Here is a 22,979-nt window from a genome sequence, read left to right on the forward strand (position 1 = left end):
TACTTTTGAAAATGAATTTGAAAACTGACAAAATATTAGATCTTATTGATCTAATTAATCGTCAACAATACCGCGGTTTGTTCTTTTACGGTTAGGGTTTTATTTGTGGCCGAATCTGCTCAAATCAGACCGCACCATTCTATGCATATAAAAACATCTTGTAACGAAATTTCATTTATCTGCAGAAAAAATACCTGACAATAATAGAACAAAACCTGTCAAATCCTCCATTTCCCCTAATTCAGCATTATCATTAAAAGCACATATGTACTGCATATTCCCAGAGATACGAGCACGAGCTCATCCGCTGACGAATTATTAATTGGTCACTTATCCAGTTGGTGCGACCAGCATTGAATACCAGTCACCCCATCGAGGACGACGACCACCTCGGTGACAAAAACGATGCTAAAAATAATGCCATAACGCCGCTCATTGTGCAACCAAGTGCTATTTTTAACCCAGCAGCAAACCTAAATTTGCCATTCTCCGAAGGGCTTCGGCTGAATTCCATTTTGAGCTGCCAAGTCTGGATGGCAAGCGAGCTAAAATATTGAATACTATTCTGGGGGCATCAAATTTGAAATTGATTGAGTGCGAGCGTGGTAGATCGTAGCACCGAACGTGAACGAACTTATTGGCAGCCAATCGATCCAATCTCTAAATTAGCTTGGAGATTAGCATTTACTGTTCCCCGACGAGAGCAATGCAGGGAAAAACAAACAAACAAACCAACCAGCACGGTTGGTGGAAAATTTAAAACCAACCGCCATACCGAAGCAAGAACACCTGAACCACACGCGACGACGGGAGCAGTTAATCGAAAACATCTGAACGATAGCTCGAGTCATGCAAAGTGTGCAAAGCGGATTAGCAGGTTTTTCTTTTTTGGAGAAAACCAGATGGCTCCCAACAGTGAAATTAAATTTATTATCTCCTAACTAAAATTTATTTAGTTGCGCCTTCATCGGGAGCTGCATGCTTAAGCATAGCGAGGAGAATTGCTATTAAAATGTATGCGGATCATATCCGTATGGTCCCTTTACCAGTAAATGTGAATAAAACCTGTAAAAATGTTATTTTTGATAACTCTACCTGAAATAGTAAATTGATGATCATAAATTATACATTTTTTTTATTCGAGGAAATGATACTTTTGGAGAAATGTTATTTTTGGGAAATTGATTTCCAGGAAATTGTAAAACATCAAAGAAGCTTATTAAAGAATGGAACATTTAAATGATGCTGGTATGCCAACGTTTTTATGCCTGACGTACTTATGCTTAACCTCACTCACCTTACTCCACCCATGCACCTCTGTACTTATTATCCTTATGCCAATTTTGGTGTGAATCGGTCAATACAGTTGAGAAGTTATACTGGAACATACATACAAACATTACAGCGGGTGAGAGGGACATTGTAAAAGGAGGAGGAATATTGTTGCGTTATCGATCAATTCAGTGTAACTTCTGAACCCTTTGACCGATTCTTATCAAAATTGAGTGTGGGAGGGTCATTGGAAAATGAAGAGGGTGTGGAGAAAGGGGGATTGTTTAGTTTTTGATGAATTCAGTGTAACTGCTGAACCCCTTGACCAAATCAAGCAAATTTGAAACACATATTCTCTGTCCCAAGAAGACGATTATAGAATGGTGGTAGGGTCATAGGGGAAAGGTAAAGGACATTTTATGAAGCGAACAGTTTTCCATAGAAAAATTATTTAGGATCTGTTAGTGGTATGTCGTCAACTGTCATAAGATGAGTATAGTATGTACTTTCAATTTATTTCCATCACGTGTTGTATCCTTTGCAGATACGTATTTCGACCTCAACTGTGAGGCCGTCTTTAGTGTCTAGTACTTGACTCGAGTCAAGTACGAAACACTGAAAATGGCCTCACAGTTGAGTTCGAAAAACGTATCTGCAAAGATTACAAAACGTGGTGGCGGGCTTGGTAGTCTTATGGCTACTGCTTCTGCCTCATACGCAGGAGGTCGTGAGTTCAATCCCAGGTCCGTTCCATTCTCCTACTTTGTATCTTTCTCTTTATTTCTCATGTTCTAGCAATCACTAGAACTGGAAATGGACTTCCATACCGTTTCCATTACTATTCCTATACCTTCAACTTGAGTATTCTAACAGTAATCTGCTAGAATTGGAAATGAACTATAGAGTTCGTTTCCTACATGCAATTAGAAATTCCATCAGTTACCTTCTCCTATCTATCACATTAACAGCTCGTTAACCAAGACGGACCTCTGCCTCTCGAACCTAACCCAAAAATTCCAATCAAATTCTGCATGAACTCGTGGCAAGTGCAAATGTATATTCGGCTTGCAGTGGGCGAGTGATTGCATCATCATTTCCTCCCCCTTCCCTACATTGACTTGCATTCTGACGTGGCAGGCGCCAGTATGACCTAACAAATGAGATCACCAGTACTTGTACATTGAAGATGTGTGCTAGTCCCAAGCAAATATCTGTTGGTTCCCTGTGCAAGAACAGCTGATCTGGTCATAATGGAGTAGCAACTACGAGCAGTCAATCAAGCTCAAGCTCAAGCTCTGCAAAGATTACAAAACGTGGTGGAATTAAATGGAAAGTAATACACTCGTCTTAGGACAGTTGAGTTTTGCATAACTTTTTAACCCATAAGTCAGTTTCAACCAAATTTGGAACACACATTCTTTGTGCTAAGCAGACGATTATAAACGGAGTAGTCATTTGGTAAAGGGATAGGTAAGAGTGCAAGGTTATGCATAAGAATGATAGGACGTTACACATGATATATGTTAGGCATAATTTAAGTTTCCCATTCTTTAGTTCATTCGAGGTTCTTTGAGATTGTACAATCCTCTGAAAATCAATTCCTCGAATAGAAAAATTATCCTAAAAATAATATTTCCCAAAAAATGACATTCCATCGAATATTACATTTTTCCGATAAAAATAGTTCTTCTTTTTCTGCTTCTTCTTTTTCTTCTTCATTGGCATTTCATCCCTCACTGGGACATTGCCGCCTCGCAACTAAAATGTTTATTAAACTCTTCCACAGTTATTAAATGCGCGGTTTCTAGCCCAAGTTTCCATTTTTGCATTTGTTATTTGTATATCATGAGGCTAACAAGATGATAGTAAGGTCGAGAAAATTTCCAACCAGAAAATTTCCTAGACCGGCTAAGGATGGCTCCTAATACCTGTTATGTAATCAAAATGGAGCTGTTACTTTTCCTTCCCGAAAAAATATTCCTTCCCATTATTTTGCAATAAAAAGTGACATTACTCTCATACTCGAGCAGCTGTTAAATTCACTTCTGCAATTGAAGAATTTTTGTCTTGACCGATGTAACTGTCACAGACAAACAAATGTAACAGCAAAAATAATAGTGAAAAAATATCAGTCAATTGTAAGGATATGCGGTATTTCGAAAAATTTCGTTCGCTGAACTTCGCGAAATTTGAGCATGCCGAAATCTATTTTTTTCATTTCGTGTCGTTTCGTCAAATTCAAAAAGTTTCGCCTGCAGAAACTATCTTTGACGAATAGAAACGGAATACCGTGGAATTACGAAGCAAATTGTAAACTTCATCTAACCAGAAAAATTCGGCTGTGGCACTGAACAAAACCTAATAGCTTGTATTCAAGATTATATGATATACAAATTCTCGATCCACCTTCACTCGGAATCCCATTCTGAATCAATGATACGTAGGTTAGTTTTCTTCTAAAAACCTCTTCAGTGTTTTGTTGAAGGTTGAAGCAAAAACGAAATACGCTTTTGTTGATTTAAAATTATATTGTGCAGATATTTGATCAGTTTGATGATATATAATACTATGGGTCATCCACACAATTTGCACTGCTTTGATGGTCACCAACGCTAATCTGAAAGATCTGTCTTTTCTTTTTGCTTCTGAATGGAAACAACTAATCTATTCATATATTCTCATTTATTGAACTTGAACTTGAGCTCGATTGACTGTTCGTAGTTGCTACTCCATTATGACCAGATCAGCTGTTCTTGCACAGAGAAGAGAACCAACAGATGTTTGCTTGGGACTAGCACTCATCTTCAATGTACAAGTACTGGTGATCTCATTTGATAGGTCACACTGGCGCCTGCCACGACAGAACGTAAGTCAATGTAGGGAATGGGAGGAAATGATGATGCAATCTTTCACCCACTGCAAGCCGAATATACCTCTGCACTTGCCACAAGTTTATGCGGAATGTTATCGAGGTTGACGGGCAGAGGTTCGTCTTGGCTAAGGACACTCCTCACGGAATCCAAGTTTCAAAGTGCTCGAGTTTTCGGGGGTACACCACACGATATGGAGGCGGCATACAACTGTCATTTTTGTTGATTTAGCTTTGCTGCGTCGCAGCATGCGTGAAATAATCAAAATGACAGTTGTCCGTTGCTTCCGTATCGAGTGTTGTGCCCCCGAAAATGCGAGCACTTTGAAACTTGGATTCCGTAAGGAGTGACCTTAACGAGTTGCCAATGTGATAGGAGAAAGCAATTGATGGAATTCTAATTGGATATAGGAAACGAGCCTTTCCGTTCATTTCCAAATTCTAGCAGTTATGCTAGAATGTCAATTTGAAGATATAGGATTGAAAGTGGAAACGGCATGGAAGTCCATTTCCTGTTCTAGCGATTGCTAGAACATGAGAAATATAGAGAAAGATACAAAGTAGGAAGAATGGGACGAGCCTAGGATTGAACCCACGACCTCCTGCGTATGAGGCAGAAGCGATAGCCATATGACTACCAAGCTCGTCTTCTATTAATATATTCTCATTTATGTCCAAAACAAATCTACAAAATCAAAAATCTAATTACACAGGAAGACGAAACTAGTGAAAATTTAGTCCAATTATACTCATTATTTCATAAATTGAGGGATATTGCCGCCTCGCAGTGTTCATTATGCATTTCCACAGTTATTTGCTGCGAAGTTTCTAAACCGAATTAAATTATCAACACTGGTGACATTAAAAAAATCAAATATCCCTCTATTCGTTGCACTTACTTAGTAAAGATTATGAAATCGTTTAGATGGAGTAAAATCGAAGAGCAGATTTTTGCCCACAGCGTGTAGGACAACACTGATGATCACTAAGAGTATGTTTCGTTTCTGAAAGGAGCAAATAGATCTTTCGTTGCGCGTATTGACCTTAAGGCCTATACTCCAGGGAATGCTTGGATTACCTGGAATTAATCACATGTTTAAGGCATGTCCAATTTGATTCATGAATCGCTAAGAATATTTATCGAATAGGCCGACAAAGCCTGAAAGCCCAAGCTCCAGGAAATTCTTGGAAAAACTGAAACATATGAATGTTAATATATCTAATTTGGGTCTTTGAATTGCTATGATTATATATCATATTAAAAAGTGTCCAAATGAATTAAGTTAAAAACAAATAATATAAGAACTAATAAAACTCATCAGTTTTTTATATACAGTGACCGGCATAATAAAAAGCCCGCTAGCCGTTTTTCATACAAAATTGTCAACTTTGGAGATCTAGATCTCGATTGCGTGTGAACCAATTTAGCTGAAAATTTGACCAGAGCTCAGATATAACTTGAATTTTACCACACCTGAATTTCGACCATAGTGATTCATAGGGTAAAAAATTATTGCGGTAATACCAAAATGATTTTTTTGGCAAAAATTTATTTTTTAAATATCTAGTGGGCAAGTGGGCCTTTCATTATGCAGGTCACTGTAGTCTGATTCACTTGTTACTATAATGCTATTCGTCGGGAAACAGTCATTTGACTTTAAAATATTAAATCAAATTTGTATATATATTAAAAATGGAAAGCCAATAAAAATTCCGTGGCAATTTTGTTTTGTCAAATTTTGTAACGAATTGGACCTTAATTTCGTTTCGTTTCGAATTCATGGAAATAATTTATATTTTGTTTGGAAGCAATATGAACATTTCAAATATCGTTTCGGTTCGTTTCGCCAAGATAAAGTATCGCATACCCTTAGTCAATTGCTCTGCCACCATCGCACGTGCAATTTAAAGAAATAAAGTTAAGTACAACTATGTCGACAAAAGGCGCTCGTTAAGCAGCCAATTCAATACAGTGATCGTTCGTTAATTGGGTCACGTCCTCTCCCCGATTAACGAATGCTATTTGCTAAATGGGGTGTTTTAACAATCGTGAATATAGTTTAAATTCTGCATTGAACAGTCACGCGTCAAAATTAACCAATCCCGCTAAAAGTAGGGATCCTACATTCAGAGATATGCGAATGCAGCCATCTTGAGCCAATCGAGCATTGAGAACTGTCAAAATCTGTTATTGTTGCAGATTGAAAGGCATTGCGATTTTAATGAAAAAGATTTTACGAAAAGTTTTATCAAATAACCCAATTGTTTTAGTTTTTCAAGTAGAAGTGGCCAGTTTATGCATTGTGTTTTGTTAATTTGTATTGTTCTTTTATTTTGGTGATAATCAAGGACGGAAATCTTCGTTTTACTATCAGTTGCATCGATGCTCAGTAGGCAGCTTCGTCATTAATTCGTGTTTGTTTTGATCAGCCGCTCGGCAATGCGGGCTGAACATCTCGCAGTATGCTGTCAAACTTCCATACCAAATTTACCGCCCGATCCTCAATAGCCGATTGATAATCGAGCGTAAAAAATGAATATCTAGCGGGGCTGAAATGAATATTTTGAATTGCGGTTGATTTGCACCGATAAATGATGATTATTTTACTTTATATACTAAACAGATGCATATATTTTAGGAATCTGACTTCAAAAGATTGAATCCATGCACCGCAGTATGAAATGATATTCATATTTTGAGATTTCAAATTGAATATCAATGTGCCAAGCTGAAGATTCATTTTGACACCGCACAAAACAACGCTGATACCGAGAGTCGACGCTTGCTGCTGTTCGTACACATGCCGTCCTATTCATTCGCACATTCAAATTCGGGAAGGACTAGCAACTTGATTGTGTGTTGGATGTCAGCTGTTTGAGTGTAGTTGAAATGACTTTTTCTGTCCCTGGTGATAATGCACTGCTGGAGGATAGACAACATAATCGAAAAGCTTGAGCTTGAGCTTGATTGACTGCTCGTAGTTGCTACTCCATTATGACCAGATCAGCTGTTCTTGCACAGGGAACCAACAGATGTTTGCTTGGGACTAGCACACATCTTCAATGTACAAGTACTGGTGATCTCATTTGTTAGGTCATACTGGCGCCTGCCACGTCAGAATGCAAGTCAATGTAGGGAAAGGGGACAACATAATCGAAAAGCACAGACAAACCGACATAACACATTGAACATTCACTCATCAAATTCATCGTCGTACCAACACTAACAACCAGGGTTTGCAGACATCGCTCTCAATAGATAACGAACAACGATAAAAGAGAGACAAAAGGTCCAAGTTCCAGTTGGAATGTAGAGCCATTGAAGAATAAGAAGAAGGAGGAATCAAATGCAAAGTCATGTACGAGCTCCAACATTTTGCACTGCGGTAAGAGCTGGCAGCGCTTGTTTACAAAAGTAACAGCGTTGTTAAATCGTCTGCAAAGGTTTTCGTCCATCTCTTAATATAAAACGTCAACGCGGCTATGTCATCACATTTTGACATTTGGTTGTTTTGCCTTTCTCGTACAACAAAGTTGTACCGAAAGGCTATAGGATTACTCAAAAAACAATTTGTGATAGTTCGACGAGCGAGGTGATGTCTGTATGTGTGTATGTGTACAAATTTTGTAGTCACACTTTTTGGAACTTAGCATTACCCGATTTACTTGCAACAAGTTGCATTCGACGGAAAATGCGGTCCCATTGTTTGATATTGAAAATTGGCCCGATTAGACATTGCATTTCGTAATTAATGCAAAAACATGCGAAATGATAGAAAAAATACGATATCATTCCCCTAAAGTGCTTTTTTACCATTTTTATGTGATTTTTCAGTACATTTTACGATGCACGAGAAAGGTATCATCGCCGCTGGGTGGATTAATCTGGTTTTTTTTTTCGATTGGGCAAAAATTCTCCATTAAAGACCTCAAATTAGACGTGGCCGATAAAAAACGCGATGACTTTTCTTTTGAATACAAACAATTTATATTTAAATAAATAAAGTTGAAATGTTTCCAGCTCAAGCGTACATAGTTTGAATTCATTCAATTTTAAATGCCGCCAACGAGGGTGACAATTGGCCTAGTTGATAAGATTTTGCCACCACTCTCATTAACAGTCTGTAGGTCGGATAACAAAATCAATCCAAAAGATCTTAAGTTTTGGTTTTCATGTCCTTAGACACATTAGTTGTAATGAAAAACATTCTAAGCTGTTAAAATAGTGGACATTCTCAGTCCCATTTGGCCCAAACTTTGTTCAGCGCATAAATTAACAGGACAACTCTGTTAGGTTCCGTCTCAATCTATGAGTGCAATAAGTCTCTAGTTACTTAGATCTCATGTGAAATATTTAACTTTGTAGAATCATGAACATTCGATATATAATGCAAAAACATTTCCATAATATCCAGTTTCATATATGCTTCATCTAATCCAAAAAAAAACGTATATTCCCCTTCCTGATATCATTCCGCTTACATAAGCATAAGAATATCATCGTCGGTTCGCCCGCAACCATCCGCCACTCAGCATAATTATTTCCTTGCTTTCTAAGAACGCACGCCAATGTAGCCTAGTATATACCACATCAATACATAAAATCAATCGGAATGGCATTAATTTGCGGAGTGACGTTTCTTTTCGACACCCCCAGAAACAAATCTAAGCTCTCAATGAATGGGAAACATTTGGGGCCGTACACTTATTACGTAAGCACTTTTTCTGGGTTTTTCGACCCTCCCTTCCCCCATGTAAGATTTTTTTCATACAAATGATTTTTTATTTATATGGAGCGTAAGATATTGATCGACCCCCCCTTCCCCCATAAGTGCTTACGTAATATGTGTACGGCCCCTTTAGGCAACCGCAATTGGAAGGCGTTAGCGTATGATGTTTCAAATGCGATAATTAGGGCGTCGATGAACTTATGAATATTTTATGAATCACCTTATATTGACAGTTTATGTTCGTTCATTGACTCAATTCAACCTGTACGTTTGTTGGTGTGCATTTCTTGCTTGTATATGCCATGATGTTAATCGATTGTGCATTCCTCCGTCATTACTAAGGCAAACGACAGTGGCAACCGAGAATATTTTGTGCAAAGCAATGCTTCTTGGAAAATTTGTATTTATGTTTCATACAAAAATTGATTTATTCTTTGATATAACATTTTACCTAAGTTGTGCTCATTCCAAATTAATTAAAAAGCTCCTGATCACATAATTTGTTGAAAGACGTTTTCAATGGATAACTATGCAACAAACAATTAGTGCGTCATCGTCACCTCACACCAGTTGAAAAAGACTCGGTCATACCATTTCAATTGTGTTGATAAATTTAACACGTTTGAAAACAATTGTATGCGTTTACAAATGGATGAATGTTACAATTTTCAGATAAAAAAAGTGTTCTTAAGTTATAGGTCAATGTGCACTAATTTATAAATAATTCTTGTGATCTCAACATAACATTGAATCTACTGATATCCATATATGCCGTCATTGCAAACGCCAAAAGCTGAAACTAATCATTTTACATTCTACATTCTGATTTCCGTATGGGCTGTGGGAACTTCAGGTCGCAAACGCGACATAAACAATCTCTACCAAGTGATCTACTACGGTGACTCCCAGGTCGAGGTCGGGAAACCATTTCTGATATCGTGCATTGCCTCGATCACCGATCCGATCGAGTGGCTCAAGGACGGCGAACCGATCCGGAAGCACAGCCAGATACGGCACGGCAAGGACGAACACTCGTACATCGAAAGCGAGATGGGAATCGCAGGTAACGAACTGGGGGCAACGTAACGCATCATCCATACCACTTGCTACAAAAAAAGACCATCGTAGAAACGCTAGAAAAACTCACTGAAGAGGCGCATAATATTATCAGAGTATATAGGAACGCTTGCTTATTGATTACGTCCATTTTTTGAGTTAACCCTGGAAAAAGGCAGCAAGGTATCAACGAGGAGACCAACCAAACAGAGGATATTACCTGTTGGTGAAGAATAAAATTTGATTAGTTTACAAAATAATATTCAACTGATACTCACTATGAAAGCCAGAACGTGTACTGATTCCAGCAATATGAACTGAAGTATTGATGTTGATAATTTATTGTTTATAAATGTAGCACTGGAGTTTATAATATTTCTTATTGGAAAAAAATAGAAAAGTTTTAATAATAAACACATCAAACAGATAATAATGATATGTAATTTCCGATTTGTGTTATCGCACAAAACTTGAACTCCCACAGAAGCCTGAATAATCGTGGAAAATAAAACAAACAAGTTAAAAACAAGTTATATTCAAGTGCAAAAAAGATTTATCACATTTCTGGAATCGGAACACAATGCTTTGTGAAAATTTCATCAATCAAGTATTTTATGAGTTTCATTTAGTTTTGTAAACTGGTTTATTTTATTTTATATAACAAATGCCTGCACGTCCGATAATCCAAATTAGACATCATTCTTCAGTGGAAAACAAACCGCCACTATATGAGAATACTAAGAACGAAGATAATGGACCTCCTGCATTAAAATTCGGTTTTCTAAGACTGGTACCATGGATGAGTAATTGACTAAATATTGGATTGGAAACAGCAAATTCAACACGCATGTTATTCGAAATTAAGTTTTCTCCCCGATATTATTTGCTTAAAATTTTTCGTTTCGCAAAAAACCGACCACCGAAGCAAGTAAACATTCACTTTATTAGATGAATCATCATTTGTTTACGTTTTTGCGTGCCACAGTAGAGAACCATTGACCGCCAACCGATTATAAAAATGCAATCCCCAATCTATTGGCACTGAATTCCGATCGCCAGAACCTATGTGGTCCCATTTCCCGAAAACGTCAATGGTTCGCATCAAATAGCATCCGAATCTCACCAATAGGCGCTTTCATATATAGTTGGTGCACGTTCAATCTTAATGGCAATTGTGCTATACTGATGCAAATGTATCCCCTTTCTATCCCAAGGCATGCGAGATAAAATCGAAGCCTCGATTAGCGTACAACGTGCCCTACCGAAACACCAAGGTCGCTATCAATGCAATTCTTTGTACAAAAACTATCACATGCTGTATGTTCATCGAAATGTTTCATCCAGCGGCAGTGGAGCTAGCAGTCACGAAAGAACTTCAGGTCACCGTTCCAGTGACCAGTCTCTGGCCAAACTAGATGAGCCCCTGGTTGGACCGCTTCTCCTGACAACGATTAAACCAACATTGATTACCTCAATCGCTAGCTCCTATCACCAACTGACAACGCCAGGAACGTTGGTTTCTCTCAATGCTCATCCCATTCCCATCGAATCCGACCAACAACAGCAGTCTCAACATTCTCAGCCGCACCATCATCAGCAGCAATCGCATCACCACCACGGTATGAACGATAAATCTGGTAAACCAGATGGCAAACAACAGGTTCAACACACTTTCAAGACAAACTCTGAGCGAATCATAAACAAAAACGAAGAACAATCTGCCCCAAAGGATATTCAAACTCTGCCAGACGAAAGACGGTATGACATGAGTGACCCGCTGCTGGGAGGCAACGTTAATAAGGACATCAAAGACGATGAATACACAGATACCACGGGAACAAACGGTAACAGTAATGAAGATATTTCCGATAAAGAGGACAATTCTGGTAATGGCATTGTTGTTCTCGGTGAAGACAGATATACGCCGTCGGGAGTAACCAGTCCTCTCGATGCTGGCGCGGATGTAGACGAAGAGTTAATCACAAGTGTTGATAATCCCCAAATGAAGCCCGGAAACGATGGCGCTACCGTTTCCGAAGATGCCAGCTCTCAAGAACTAGATTCCATTGTAATAGAAAAAGATGTATCCATCGAAGATGGTATCGACAAATTAATAGTAAACAAAAGTGAAATTGATGGCATTATTCGGGTTGACAGCGACGAAGATCCACCCAAGCATCACACACATCGAAAGTTGGATCGTATGCGAAATGAAAACGCGCTAATCCATGCTCCGCTGGATACTATCCCGACCAGCTCAAGTACGGCCCTGATGGTTGTTCCTACCACTGTCTTTGCCATAAGCACTATCGTCTTTCCTTCAACTACAATCTCCACCACCGCCGCAACAAAGACGACCAGCAAACAACACGGGCACGGTGCCGAAGGACATCACCATCATCATCACCGTGATAACGAGCAGCAACACGCGACAGTCGCGGGTGAGGATCGTTTAAAAGCAAATCTTTGGTTCCGTTCACAAACACGTACCTACCGATTATTTTACCTACTACATTACTAGCTAGCTAGAGCTCGAACCAAAGGCGTTAACGTCGAGCGCAGTTGCATTTCTTTCGATTTAATTTCAAATTCAGTATTTATAATAATATTTTTGTTCGTAGTAAGATCACCTTTCTAAAATGATTGGCAAAAACAAAAATTAAATTTTTTAAAGTCATTCTGGTACCGCTTTTTACATTAAATCATTTTTATCTAAACATCTGCTGATTCACCTGAAACAAAACCATTACCGAGCTTATGCGTGTAAAGCAAATGCAACAACCATCTGAACGGAGCTTTAACAGCGTTTCCTTATCATTTCTGTCAATAACAAAAAATCATCATTTGCTTCTGTTTAGCAGATTAGAATGCATCATGTGTGTGAGTGTTGTTATCCTTTTTAGAATAGTTCAAACACCCGTAACAAATTGAGAAAATTAATATTGCTTAGAATAGGAAGCGAAAAAGCCCAAAATACCAAACCGTGATCTTTTATGCTTAATCTAAAATTGATGGTGCAGTTAGTAAAAACTTAACTGAACTGTTTTAGAGGAGGCTTATGGCCTATTCAGAGTACGCCATTTATTATAATTATTGTGTTAAATATGAGAAAGAAATTTTAATGAATGGAAATTGGCAAGTTACGCTTTATCATGATATTTGACCAGTGTCGGCCTGAGTGAAGGAAACAAATTCAAATTGCTGCCGTATTAGCCTGGTGTTATAACTGTTCTGCTTGTACGGATCCCAGAATTCAGAATACATGTTGGGACTTGTGATGTGGTCCTCATATCCGGAGTTATTTCGGTGGGTCACTGGATCAGATGTAGTAAATTAGACCACAGGCGATAGAAGTCAAAGAAAATTTATTAGGGATTATATCAGAACCAAAAATCATGGTGACACCTGTTCCAGAAATGGCCAACAACAGGTTTCTTTGAAGTGACCCTTTGGGAACCGGCCCCAAAATGGCCAGTTCAATATTTTCGCTCCATATTAGCAATATGGGTATCAAACTTCAGCATTTTGCAAGACAGGTGGAGTTATGACATCCGGATATGTTTCTGGAGATACTGGCCATCCGGAAGTCAGTTCCGAGGCTTTAAAAGGCGCTTCAGGAAGCATCAAAATCGGCCATTTTCAAAATATCACACTGTGGGCAGATTGATACCCATTTCGGACTCTCTTAGTGTGGCCAATAACCTCAGAAACATATTTGGATGTTACAATCCTACTTATCTCGCAAAACGCTGATGCTTGATACCTATACTGCTAAAGTTTGTAGTATTTTGAAAATGTCCAATTTTGATGCCTCCGGAATCTCCCCGAAGGCCACGGAGCTGCCTTCATGTTAGTCAATATCCCCAGAATCATATCCGGATAACATTGTCTTGCAAAATGCCGAAGTTTGATACCCATATTGCAATAATTTGAGGTATTTTGAAAATGGCTTATTTTTATGCTTCCGAATGCCTCAAGGACCTCGCTACTGACCTGAGGACCTGAGCATGTCTGGATGTCATTGTTCTACTTGTCTTGCAAAATGCTGAAGTTTAATCATATTGCCATAGTTTGTGACATATTGAAAATAGTTAGTTTTGATGCCTCCGGACGCTCACCCAGGGGTCTTGGAACTGACCCCATGATCATATTCGGATGTCAGTGGCCAATGTCCCCAGAATCATATCCGGATGTCATAATCCTTTTTGTCTTCCAAAATTCTGAAGTTTGATACCCATACTGCAATAGTTTGTGACACTTCGAAAATGGCCGATTTTGATACTTCCGGAAGCTCGCATAAGGGCCTTGGAACTGACATCGGGATGGCCAATATCCCTAGAAACATAGCCGGATGTCATAATCCTACTTGTCTCGCAAAATGCTGAGGTTTGATATTCATATTGCCATAGTTTGTGACATTTAAAAAATGGCCTATTTCGATGCATCCGGAGGCTAAAATTTATCAGTAGGCGTGGACGCAATGCGTTAGTTAACCATTGGGGACTCGTCTTGGTCCCATACGCCTAACGTAAAAGATCTCCATCCTGTGTGGCTGTTTGCTTTAGCTTTGACATTTACCCAGGGCAGATTCCTATCGGCTTCTTTTATTTTTTTTTTTGTTGCTGCTTCGTCACCCCCTGGGTCTGTCTCTGCTCTTTCGTAATGTGTGGCCGACCCACCTTCATTTACCTACCTCGATACCTGGTTGGCTACAGCGTCGATACAGAGCTCCACAATCGTCGGTCTTGGGTGATGTTCCTCCGGTTTCTCCAGGTCCGATTCCACCGCGTGCAGCCAGCGTGTTCGTGGCCTTCCACTAAGTCGCGGCCTCCATCCGATTCTCTGTTGCATATTTTTTTCGATATTCTTTCTTCCAACATTCGCACTAAGTGACCAGCCCACTGAAGTCTGCCGTATTTCATACGATTCAGTATAAAGATTCAGATTATAAGATTCAGCTGAAGACGGCTTCACAATTGAGGTCGAAATACGTATTTGTAATGATTGTAAAATATAATGGAATTAAATGAGATAGTACTAAACTCGTCTCATGACAGACGATTCACAATACTGTTTTCTTTGTGCACTTGATGAAGCTTGTTATTCTGCGTCTGCGCCACTTACCATTTTTTAGTTTTCCTCCGAGTATTGTAAGCAGCACTTTTCCCTTGAAAACTCCGAAAGTCCTCCGGACCGCCTTTTTTAACGTCTACGCTTCATGTCCGTAAAGGGCCACCGGTAGACAAGGATGTTAACGATCGTTCAGTAATTTGCGTTCGATCATTTAGTAGTTTGTCAATAACACATTCCAGAAGCTGAATTTCAAATTATGTTGTATGGTGGACTTCTAGTGCGAAGGTTTTTCTACAACTTTTCTTAATGGTTCGTTGTTTGAATTCCACTAGTAACGGAGTTATAGCTATAGTTTCAGTAACTTAGACTAAATGATAACAAAATTCCAATCATTTAGTTTAAGTTACTGCAACTAGCGCTCTAACTCCGTTATTAGTTGAATTCTAATAACGAACCATTAGGCAAAGTTGTAGAAAAACCTTCGCACTAGAAGTCCACCATACAACATATTTTGAAATTCAGCTTCTGGAATGTGTTATTGACAAACTACTAAATGATCGAACGCAAATTACTGAATGATCGTTAACATCCTTGCCGGTAGAATCAGAGTTATATACAGAGCATATTTCGTTTCCGTCTGCATGTTGCGCGGGACCTAAGCAGGATACGTAATCCGTAGAAGACACCATTCGCAGCAGAAATACGTCTTTTCACTTCACGGGAAACAACATTATCACATGTCACAATCGTTCCAAGGTAAACAAATCCTTCAACAACTTCAAACACATCCCCACCAAGCACTACCTCAGGACCAACACCACACCTTCATTTACGCTCTCGAATATCGGTTAATATCGGTTTTTGATGGCATTGTCGATAAAGTGCAGCATTCGAGATCTAGTTGTGAGGTCGCCAGGCTCGAATTATTTAACGTGGACTTCAGTGAACTCTGCTGATACACACAAAATCTCACTGGCTTATATGAAAACAGAATTCACGTTAGAACTGAATATTCGATATTCCTAGCGTTCGCAAAACAGCCATAGTTTTCTTGATATCAAATACTATATATTAACAATATAGTCCACTCTTGCTCAGAACAGGCGAACACGACTCGAGCGCTACAACGGATGGCGGTCGATCTATTGTACCATAGCAACGCGTGGCAACGCATCGTTGCCTTCATATCGATGCGTTGAGTTACATCGTCGCTTCCATATCAACGCGTATAAGCTCATCGTTGCTTAGAAAACAATGAAAACAAAATTAAATGCAAAACGTCATACCTGTGTTACCTTTAGTGTTACCTTTATGACGAATTTCCAATTTTATTTGACTTAAAATTTCGGATAGAAATACTATTAAGTTTTAACGTAGAGCCCCATACATGAACAATCACTGCTGTGACTGAAGTTTATTCCCCAAATAATGAAAAACGTAGTCAAATTCATTTTGAATGTATTATTTGAAGAAACATATCGTAGACAGAAAAAAAATGGGGCGTTCGGAGCAGCATGTACAGGATACCTCCCGACTGGTACCGTCTTTGGGAAGACAATGCACCGGAAATGTCGTTGGCGTGAGTGGTTAAACTAGCTGGCCTAGTGTGTGCTATTGCAGTCAACGACTGCGTAATCCAGTTGGAAGCTGCTCATCGTGCTCCATGGATTTGAGTTTGAACAGCTCTCGGTGGTATCTCGGTGGGGTTATAATGTCGGTTCCTAGTAAATGGCGCAGATTCAACGATTCGTCAGGGAAACTGCTTAAAACTTTCACTTGTGGAATAGCCTACCATTTTTTGAAAGGTTCCAGGTGTTTGATGCTTGGCCTGGAGCCAAGAACTGAAACACTCAGTCTTGCACTCTGCCTCAGCTGTGGACCGGTGTCGCCACCAGAAATGAACACATCACGAGCAGCATATGATGATACCGAATTGTTTTTGAATTGAAAATTTGTTTGTTGTGACATTATCCAATGAAAAAGCAATGTAACCTTGATCGTTTTTATTAAAATAGTTAGACTTTTTCTCACTAGTTAGCGCTACAGTCAGGAAAAATAATTCGCTAATGACTCGTATGGGATTCCCAAGAGTGGGCTATCTTGTACTTTACTTTCTTTGTTGATATGTACTCCTACGTCAATCATGAGTCCGCCATGCGACGTTAACTGTCTGCCAAGATATTGGTAGTGTTCTACCTTCTCCACTTCTTACCCGGCTACTGTTTAGTAAAAGAGGTTGTCCGTGTTGACATCCAACGAACGATTTGGGCTTATTGGCGTTGACATGGCGTGACATGCTATCGATTATAGATGAGCGTTTGGCTAGTTCGTTCAGCTTTCTTTACATATCAGAGCGCCATTGCGCTAGAAGAGCCACATCATCAACAAAATCCAAGCCTACGGCTTTGAACTTGATTAATGAACAGCAGCGGAAATAGAATACGTTCATGCCTCAGTTCTGCGACCACCCTGATGGGTCAGATAAAGATCTGTTGTGCAGGACTCTGCATGTAAAATCTTTGTTTGGCACTTTGAAGAGTTCGACGGTTTTGTCCCGAACTTCCTTACAGTTCCACCGTTCTTCGTGGTCCAGACGATCGAAAGTCAATGAATACCAAATAGATGGACTTATCCGAATATCATTCACTGGACTTGTATTTGGCTATTTCCGCTGCCTGAGTTCGAGGTTCTTCCGCCGCTGAATCCGAACAATACATAATCGGATCTCGCCAATTAGAAGATGATGGTCAGTCACGATGTCAGCGCTGTGTTAATTCCGGACATCAAGAAGACTCCGTCTCCATTATCAGCTGATGCAAATGTGGTCCCTCCTTAGCCTAGTGATAAGACGCGCGGCTGTAAAGCAAGACCATGCTGAGGGTGGCTAGGTTCGATTTCCGGTGCCGGTCTAGCGAGGAGGCAATGTCCCAGTGGGGGATGTAATGCCAATAAGAAGAAGAATGTGGTCGATTTGATTTTCAGTATATCTATGACGAGCGATTCATATAACTTAGTGCACTAGTTGATGCGGAAAGAGCGATCCTTTGATTTTCATTTCGTCTTCTTTATCAATGATACTGCAGTCCAATTGGAACTTGACCTGCTTTTCAAGTTAGTATTCAATCAGCATTTCCTCACTTACTAATAGAAAGCTTTTCTACGCCCGCCATTGCATAAGTATGTATCTTGCTTGGCAAGTACAATGAATACACTATGTCCAAGCAGTCAAGAATGTTTTCCATTTTCCGGACCGAGAATTGAACTCGCCATCTCCAGATTGGCAATGCTTCGCCTTTGCTCGCAAAGCTACTGGAGACCACCCTGCATATCGTTGTTTCCACAGAATTCTGCAAACAGCTCGCCGTAGAGCTTATTTCTCCAAGATCGTGACGCTTCATGACACGCTCAAAGCTCTTGTTGCCGGAGCCAATCTTCGCATTGAAATCGCTATGTAAATTTTGATGTCACACTTCGAAACTTTATCCACGGAGGCAGTCCCAGGTAAAACATTTCACGTTCCAGTTTGTGTCCTTGATTTCATTCCAATGGTAGAATGGAATACGAAGGCAACCAATCAAATCAATTGAAAAGGTGTGTTTGTTAGTTTTCTTCAAAAATAATGTACGCTGAACAAAACTGCGCTCGAAATAGTTCAAAAATTAAGGTTAGTTGAATTTAAATTTGGTCTGTCATCTTTAGTTATCAAAATTTGTAAGTGATCAAAAAGGTCTTTTAAATTGGTTAACGTTCGATACTCGACAGCTCGGTAACATTTAATTTTCTCGCAAAAGTAGGGAATTCAGGGAAAAAAAAAGATAGTTCAAGATGTTGATTGCAGGTATATAGTTTGTTGATTTGTTGTATCAGGTATTTAATCAGTTGAGCTTTTTTTGTGTCCAGAAATAGTAAAAAATAGGTTTGTGTACAAGTGAGCAAAAACAACTAAATCTGATTCGAGACTGGAAATAATCTTTGGTGAGAATATTATGGCATCCATCTAATATACTGTTACTACATTTCTTGTTTTTTTCTTCAATCACTTTTCTATCTCTGTTTCATGCTTGCGAAGCTTCTACTAAATACCCATCATACTAACGTATCACGGCTTTGAACATTCTTAAGAGCATCTATTCAATGTTGATCAAAAATAATTTTCAAACAATAAGTTCAATGCTCATACGCCAAAGAAAACGCTTAATTACGCAGATAAATGGTTGCAAAATAACAAACGGCTAGCTTCTATGCGCTCTTCGTTAATTCATTATTCGAATTCTTTTTAATTTTGTTTAACAAATCCGTTTTTATTTAATATTGACACAAATGTAAATCGCTCGCTGCTCGAAGCTGCTAGTAATTGGGTCAGTCCTAAATGTCCTTCGTTAGCCAGTAAGATCGAATGTATTGCTTATTCAATATGTATATTGTAATGGTATATTTTTGCGGAAATAAAGTTCACATTTTTGAATCCTTTTTGACTTTTCTTTACCATAGTTCGGCGTACAAATTTTAATTTCGTTCTACTTATTTCACCTAAAGCTTGTGACTCAAACGCTTGATACGAATGATAAACGCGCGACTCAAGCAAACCATAATTAAAAAAAAGTACAATAACTGATGAGTAAGACAAGTAGTAGCATTGCAACTGAACAAATATTACATTATGTTGGCACATATCTATGTGATATTGAGAAAATTCTTACTGGAAACAATCCTCTTATCTCCCTCAACGCGTGTCCTTGATTTAAAATGAGTGAGCGCCAAACATGTTCATCTAAAGATGCGCATCGTGTTGGTGTTGGTCAATAAAACGAATTCTGTGGCTGATCCCCACGTATTGTTACAACCATTATTCATCTTCTATGCTTCTAAAAAGATCATCAGAAAATTTTAAAGCCCCAATTGTTTAATTTAAAATTTCAGTTTCATTTTCCTAAAAAGTGGTCGCTTGGCAATCTAATGGATATTCGAAACGGATCAGTAAATCAGTGTGCTATGATTTATTTCCGAGTCTTATTTCTATTTTATGCAAGACATGATCGAAAGATCGAAAATGCATCTACTTATTTTTTTTCGAAAAATACTACTATGCATAGTAGAAGCTTTGTTCTGATTTTTCTGTATATTAAATATTCCTATTACTAGCAAATAATAATCCACCCAATTCAACCACAATAGTTGTCACTAATGTTGTAAAGCGTTATTTGCATGCTTTTTGACTAATTTGTTGAATACTTTCTCCCGAAGAATAGCTCCATACATAATTTAAAATGAACAAATAATGTTTTTACGGTCCTATATGGTTGTCCACCAATCGAATGTCACCAAAATGTCACATGTCATTTGATATGAATATTGACTCTCTGGTCTCGGATAACAGATTTATCGCGACGTAAGGTTGTAGAAACATTTCAGTCTTCCAAGCAACTCATACAAAGTTACAGAAAAAGTTAGCAAATAAATGCAAATGACATTTTACAACACTGGTTGCAACCGCATGTACGCGAAGCATTAATTCAATTACGCACGCTTCACTTTGATGTGCTAATGCGATGCCAATAAGTTATTGAATAGCGATTCAACGCAAACGATGACGGCATATAGAACATGTGTTGGATGACAAATAGCGGCTTGGATATAACTTCGAGATGATCACCAGGGGCCATGTGATTACACGCAATGCAAATATTTATCCGGTTCTCATCATTTATCGCATGCTCAATCGCTACGTCCTTCGTTACATCGATGACACATGCCGTCGAGGTCTGTCCAATGTGCAGTTAGCGATACTTATTTTCAGCCACCAATAGCTTGAAATTGATTTCGCCGTTGAATCCTACTAAGGATGCTTTTTCTTGTACAATTTATTCGCCACCTTTGATAGTTCTTACTAGTTACCGTCGTTAGATTTTAACGCTAGTTTAATGAAATTCGAAGTTACAGTTGATTTTCAATTACCTTTAACCAATAAAAGGACAAAAACTTATTGTTTTTTTTTTCTTTTCTTTCTTGAATTTCAGATGTTCTGCATCCCAATTACGATGACCCCAGCTCTAGATTAAAATATTACGACATCGCGAAAGCACTGACGCTCGGTTGTAATATTACGAAAGACGGAGATTATGAATTAAGTTGGTAAGTATTGTTCGATATTTCCAGATGCATTTTAAAGTTCATATTCGTCTTCCATTTTACGGAATAACATAGTTTTTGCCTGGACGTAACACATAGGAATCGTTAACATCCATCTGCGCCTGAGAAAAAAGATGCATTAAATACAAATATCCAACAAATAGGAGAACGATACGGAACTTTATCCCATAGCTCCTATTTCCATCCCAAACAAATCAATGAAAAGGAATTTGGTTTGTTTCTTATTTTTGTGATTTTTTTCACCAGTAAGCACGCGTGTTAGCAAAAAGAAGCGACGAGATTGGTGCTGTATTTCTTTGTTTTGCGATGAGATGAATATATGTTCAGTGAGATGGAAAACGGAACAGTTCCCCTACTATTCAAATACAGTCGAGATAACTAGACGAACATTTGAAAAGGGAAAATTTATTCCTGGACGAAGAAACAGAAAGAATAAATTTTGGCTGTTACGCCCTCTTCAAATGTTGGTCTAGATAAGGAGAGATCGAGGAATGGAAGGAAAATTTAAATGAGTACTAGACCGTAAAAAGCTTGTTGCTATGAAAAACGACAACAAAACAAATGTCATCTCTTGTTAGTGATGTATTTGTTATTGTCCAAAGTTGGTCAAGTAGCCCAGAAATTTAAATATATCGACATAGGAAGAAAGAATCCTGAACAAAATATGACAAGAGCACATCGAGATAGAGAGATATCCAGATAGGAAGGTTATCGAGGTGTAGAAAGCCCAAATCTCGCTTAACTTTTCAAAAGGACCTAAGTAACATTTTTTCCATGAATTAATTTGAATAGCGCAATCAACAGCACAACATAAAAGCTTTTGATTGCAGTACTCAAATTAATTCATGAAAAAATGTTACTTAGTTACTCGACTGTAAATTAAATTATTCCACTAGTATACCTACCAATAAGAGGAACTCAACCACAAGTTACTCATCATTTTTATCCCATGCGGTTTCTAACATAACTATGGTTTTAAGCTAGCACATACCTTCAATAAACAGTACAATGAATTACGGTTAAGGATCATTTGGTTGAATGCAGTTTGGCCGAATAGTTGAAATACATTTCCTTATGTGAAGTGAGCAGTGAGTAGAGAGTAGCGAAAATTAGAAATAAGGAGAAGTAAAAAACTAGATGTTCGAAGTAAGTGATGAGTAGCTAGAAGTTAGAAGTGTGTAGTGGGAAGCAAGAAATGAAGAAGAAAGAAGGAAGAACGAAGAGGGAAGCAAGAAGAAGGAAGAAAGAAAAGGGTAGAAGGAAAAAGAAAGTCGGATGAAGAAAGAAAGAAGTAAGAAGAAGGAAGAAGAAAGAAGGATGAAAGAAATAGAATGAAAGAAGAATAAAGAAGGAATAAGGAAGAAAGAAGAATAAAGAAGGAAGAAGCAAGATAAAGAAAGGAAGAAGGATGAAGGAAGAAAGAAGATGGAGGAAGGGAGAAGGAGAAAATAAGAAATAAGAAAGAAGGGACTTTACTTCTCACTTCTCATTATTCACTTATCAATTCTCACTCATCACTACTCGTATTAATCTGAAGTCAATTTTTTTAAACTATTCGGCCAAACGACCCGTTCAGCCAATCGGCATTCGGCCAAACGGCCAAATGGAACATGACACCTGAATTACAAGTAATGATCGAACAAAAAGTATTCGATTCAGAAATGAGGAGTATGGGACAATTTATGAAATCAGAAATGAGATCAGCTTTATGATTTTAAGAGGACAAACCTTTCAAGGTCCACTGAATCATACCTAATAAACTGTTTCATGGTCATAGTAATTCAACCTTAACAGGTCAGCTTGCATACATGACGTGATTGACAATACTG

The 22,979-nt window shown here is 38.5% G+C and overlaps 1 protein-coding gene across 1 annotated transcript in view; it reads left to right on the plus strand.

Moving 5' to 3' along the window:
* LOC134213141 (uncharacterized) overlaps positions 1 to 22,979 on the plus strand; it is a 71,280-nt gene that overhangs the window by 32,561 nt on the left and 15,740 nt on the right. Inside the window, exons 3-5 of the mRNA XM_062691782.1 lie at positions 9,725 to 9,934; positions 11,142 to 12,368; positions 21,018 to 21,132. Of these exons, the coding sequence (XP_062547766.1) occupies positions 9,725 to 9,934; positions 11,142 to 12,368; positions 21,018 to 21,132 (1,552 nt within the window). The remainder of the gene's footprint in view (positions 1 to 9,724; positions 9,935 to 11,141; positions 12,369 to 21,017; positions 21,133 to 22,979) is intronic.

This window comes from Armigeres subalbatus, chromosome 2 (assembly GCF_024139115.2).
Source record: "Armigeres subalbatus isolate Guangzhou_Male chromosome 2, GZ_Asu_2, whole genome shotgun sequence".
NCBI lineage: Eukaryota > Metazoa > Arthropoda > Insecta > Diptera > Culicidae > Armigeres > Armigeres subalbatus.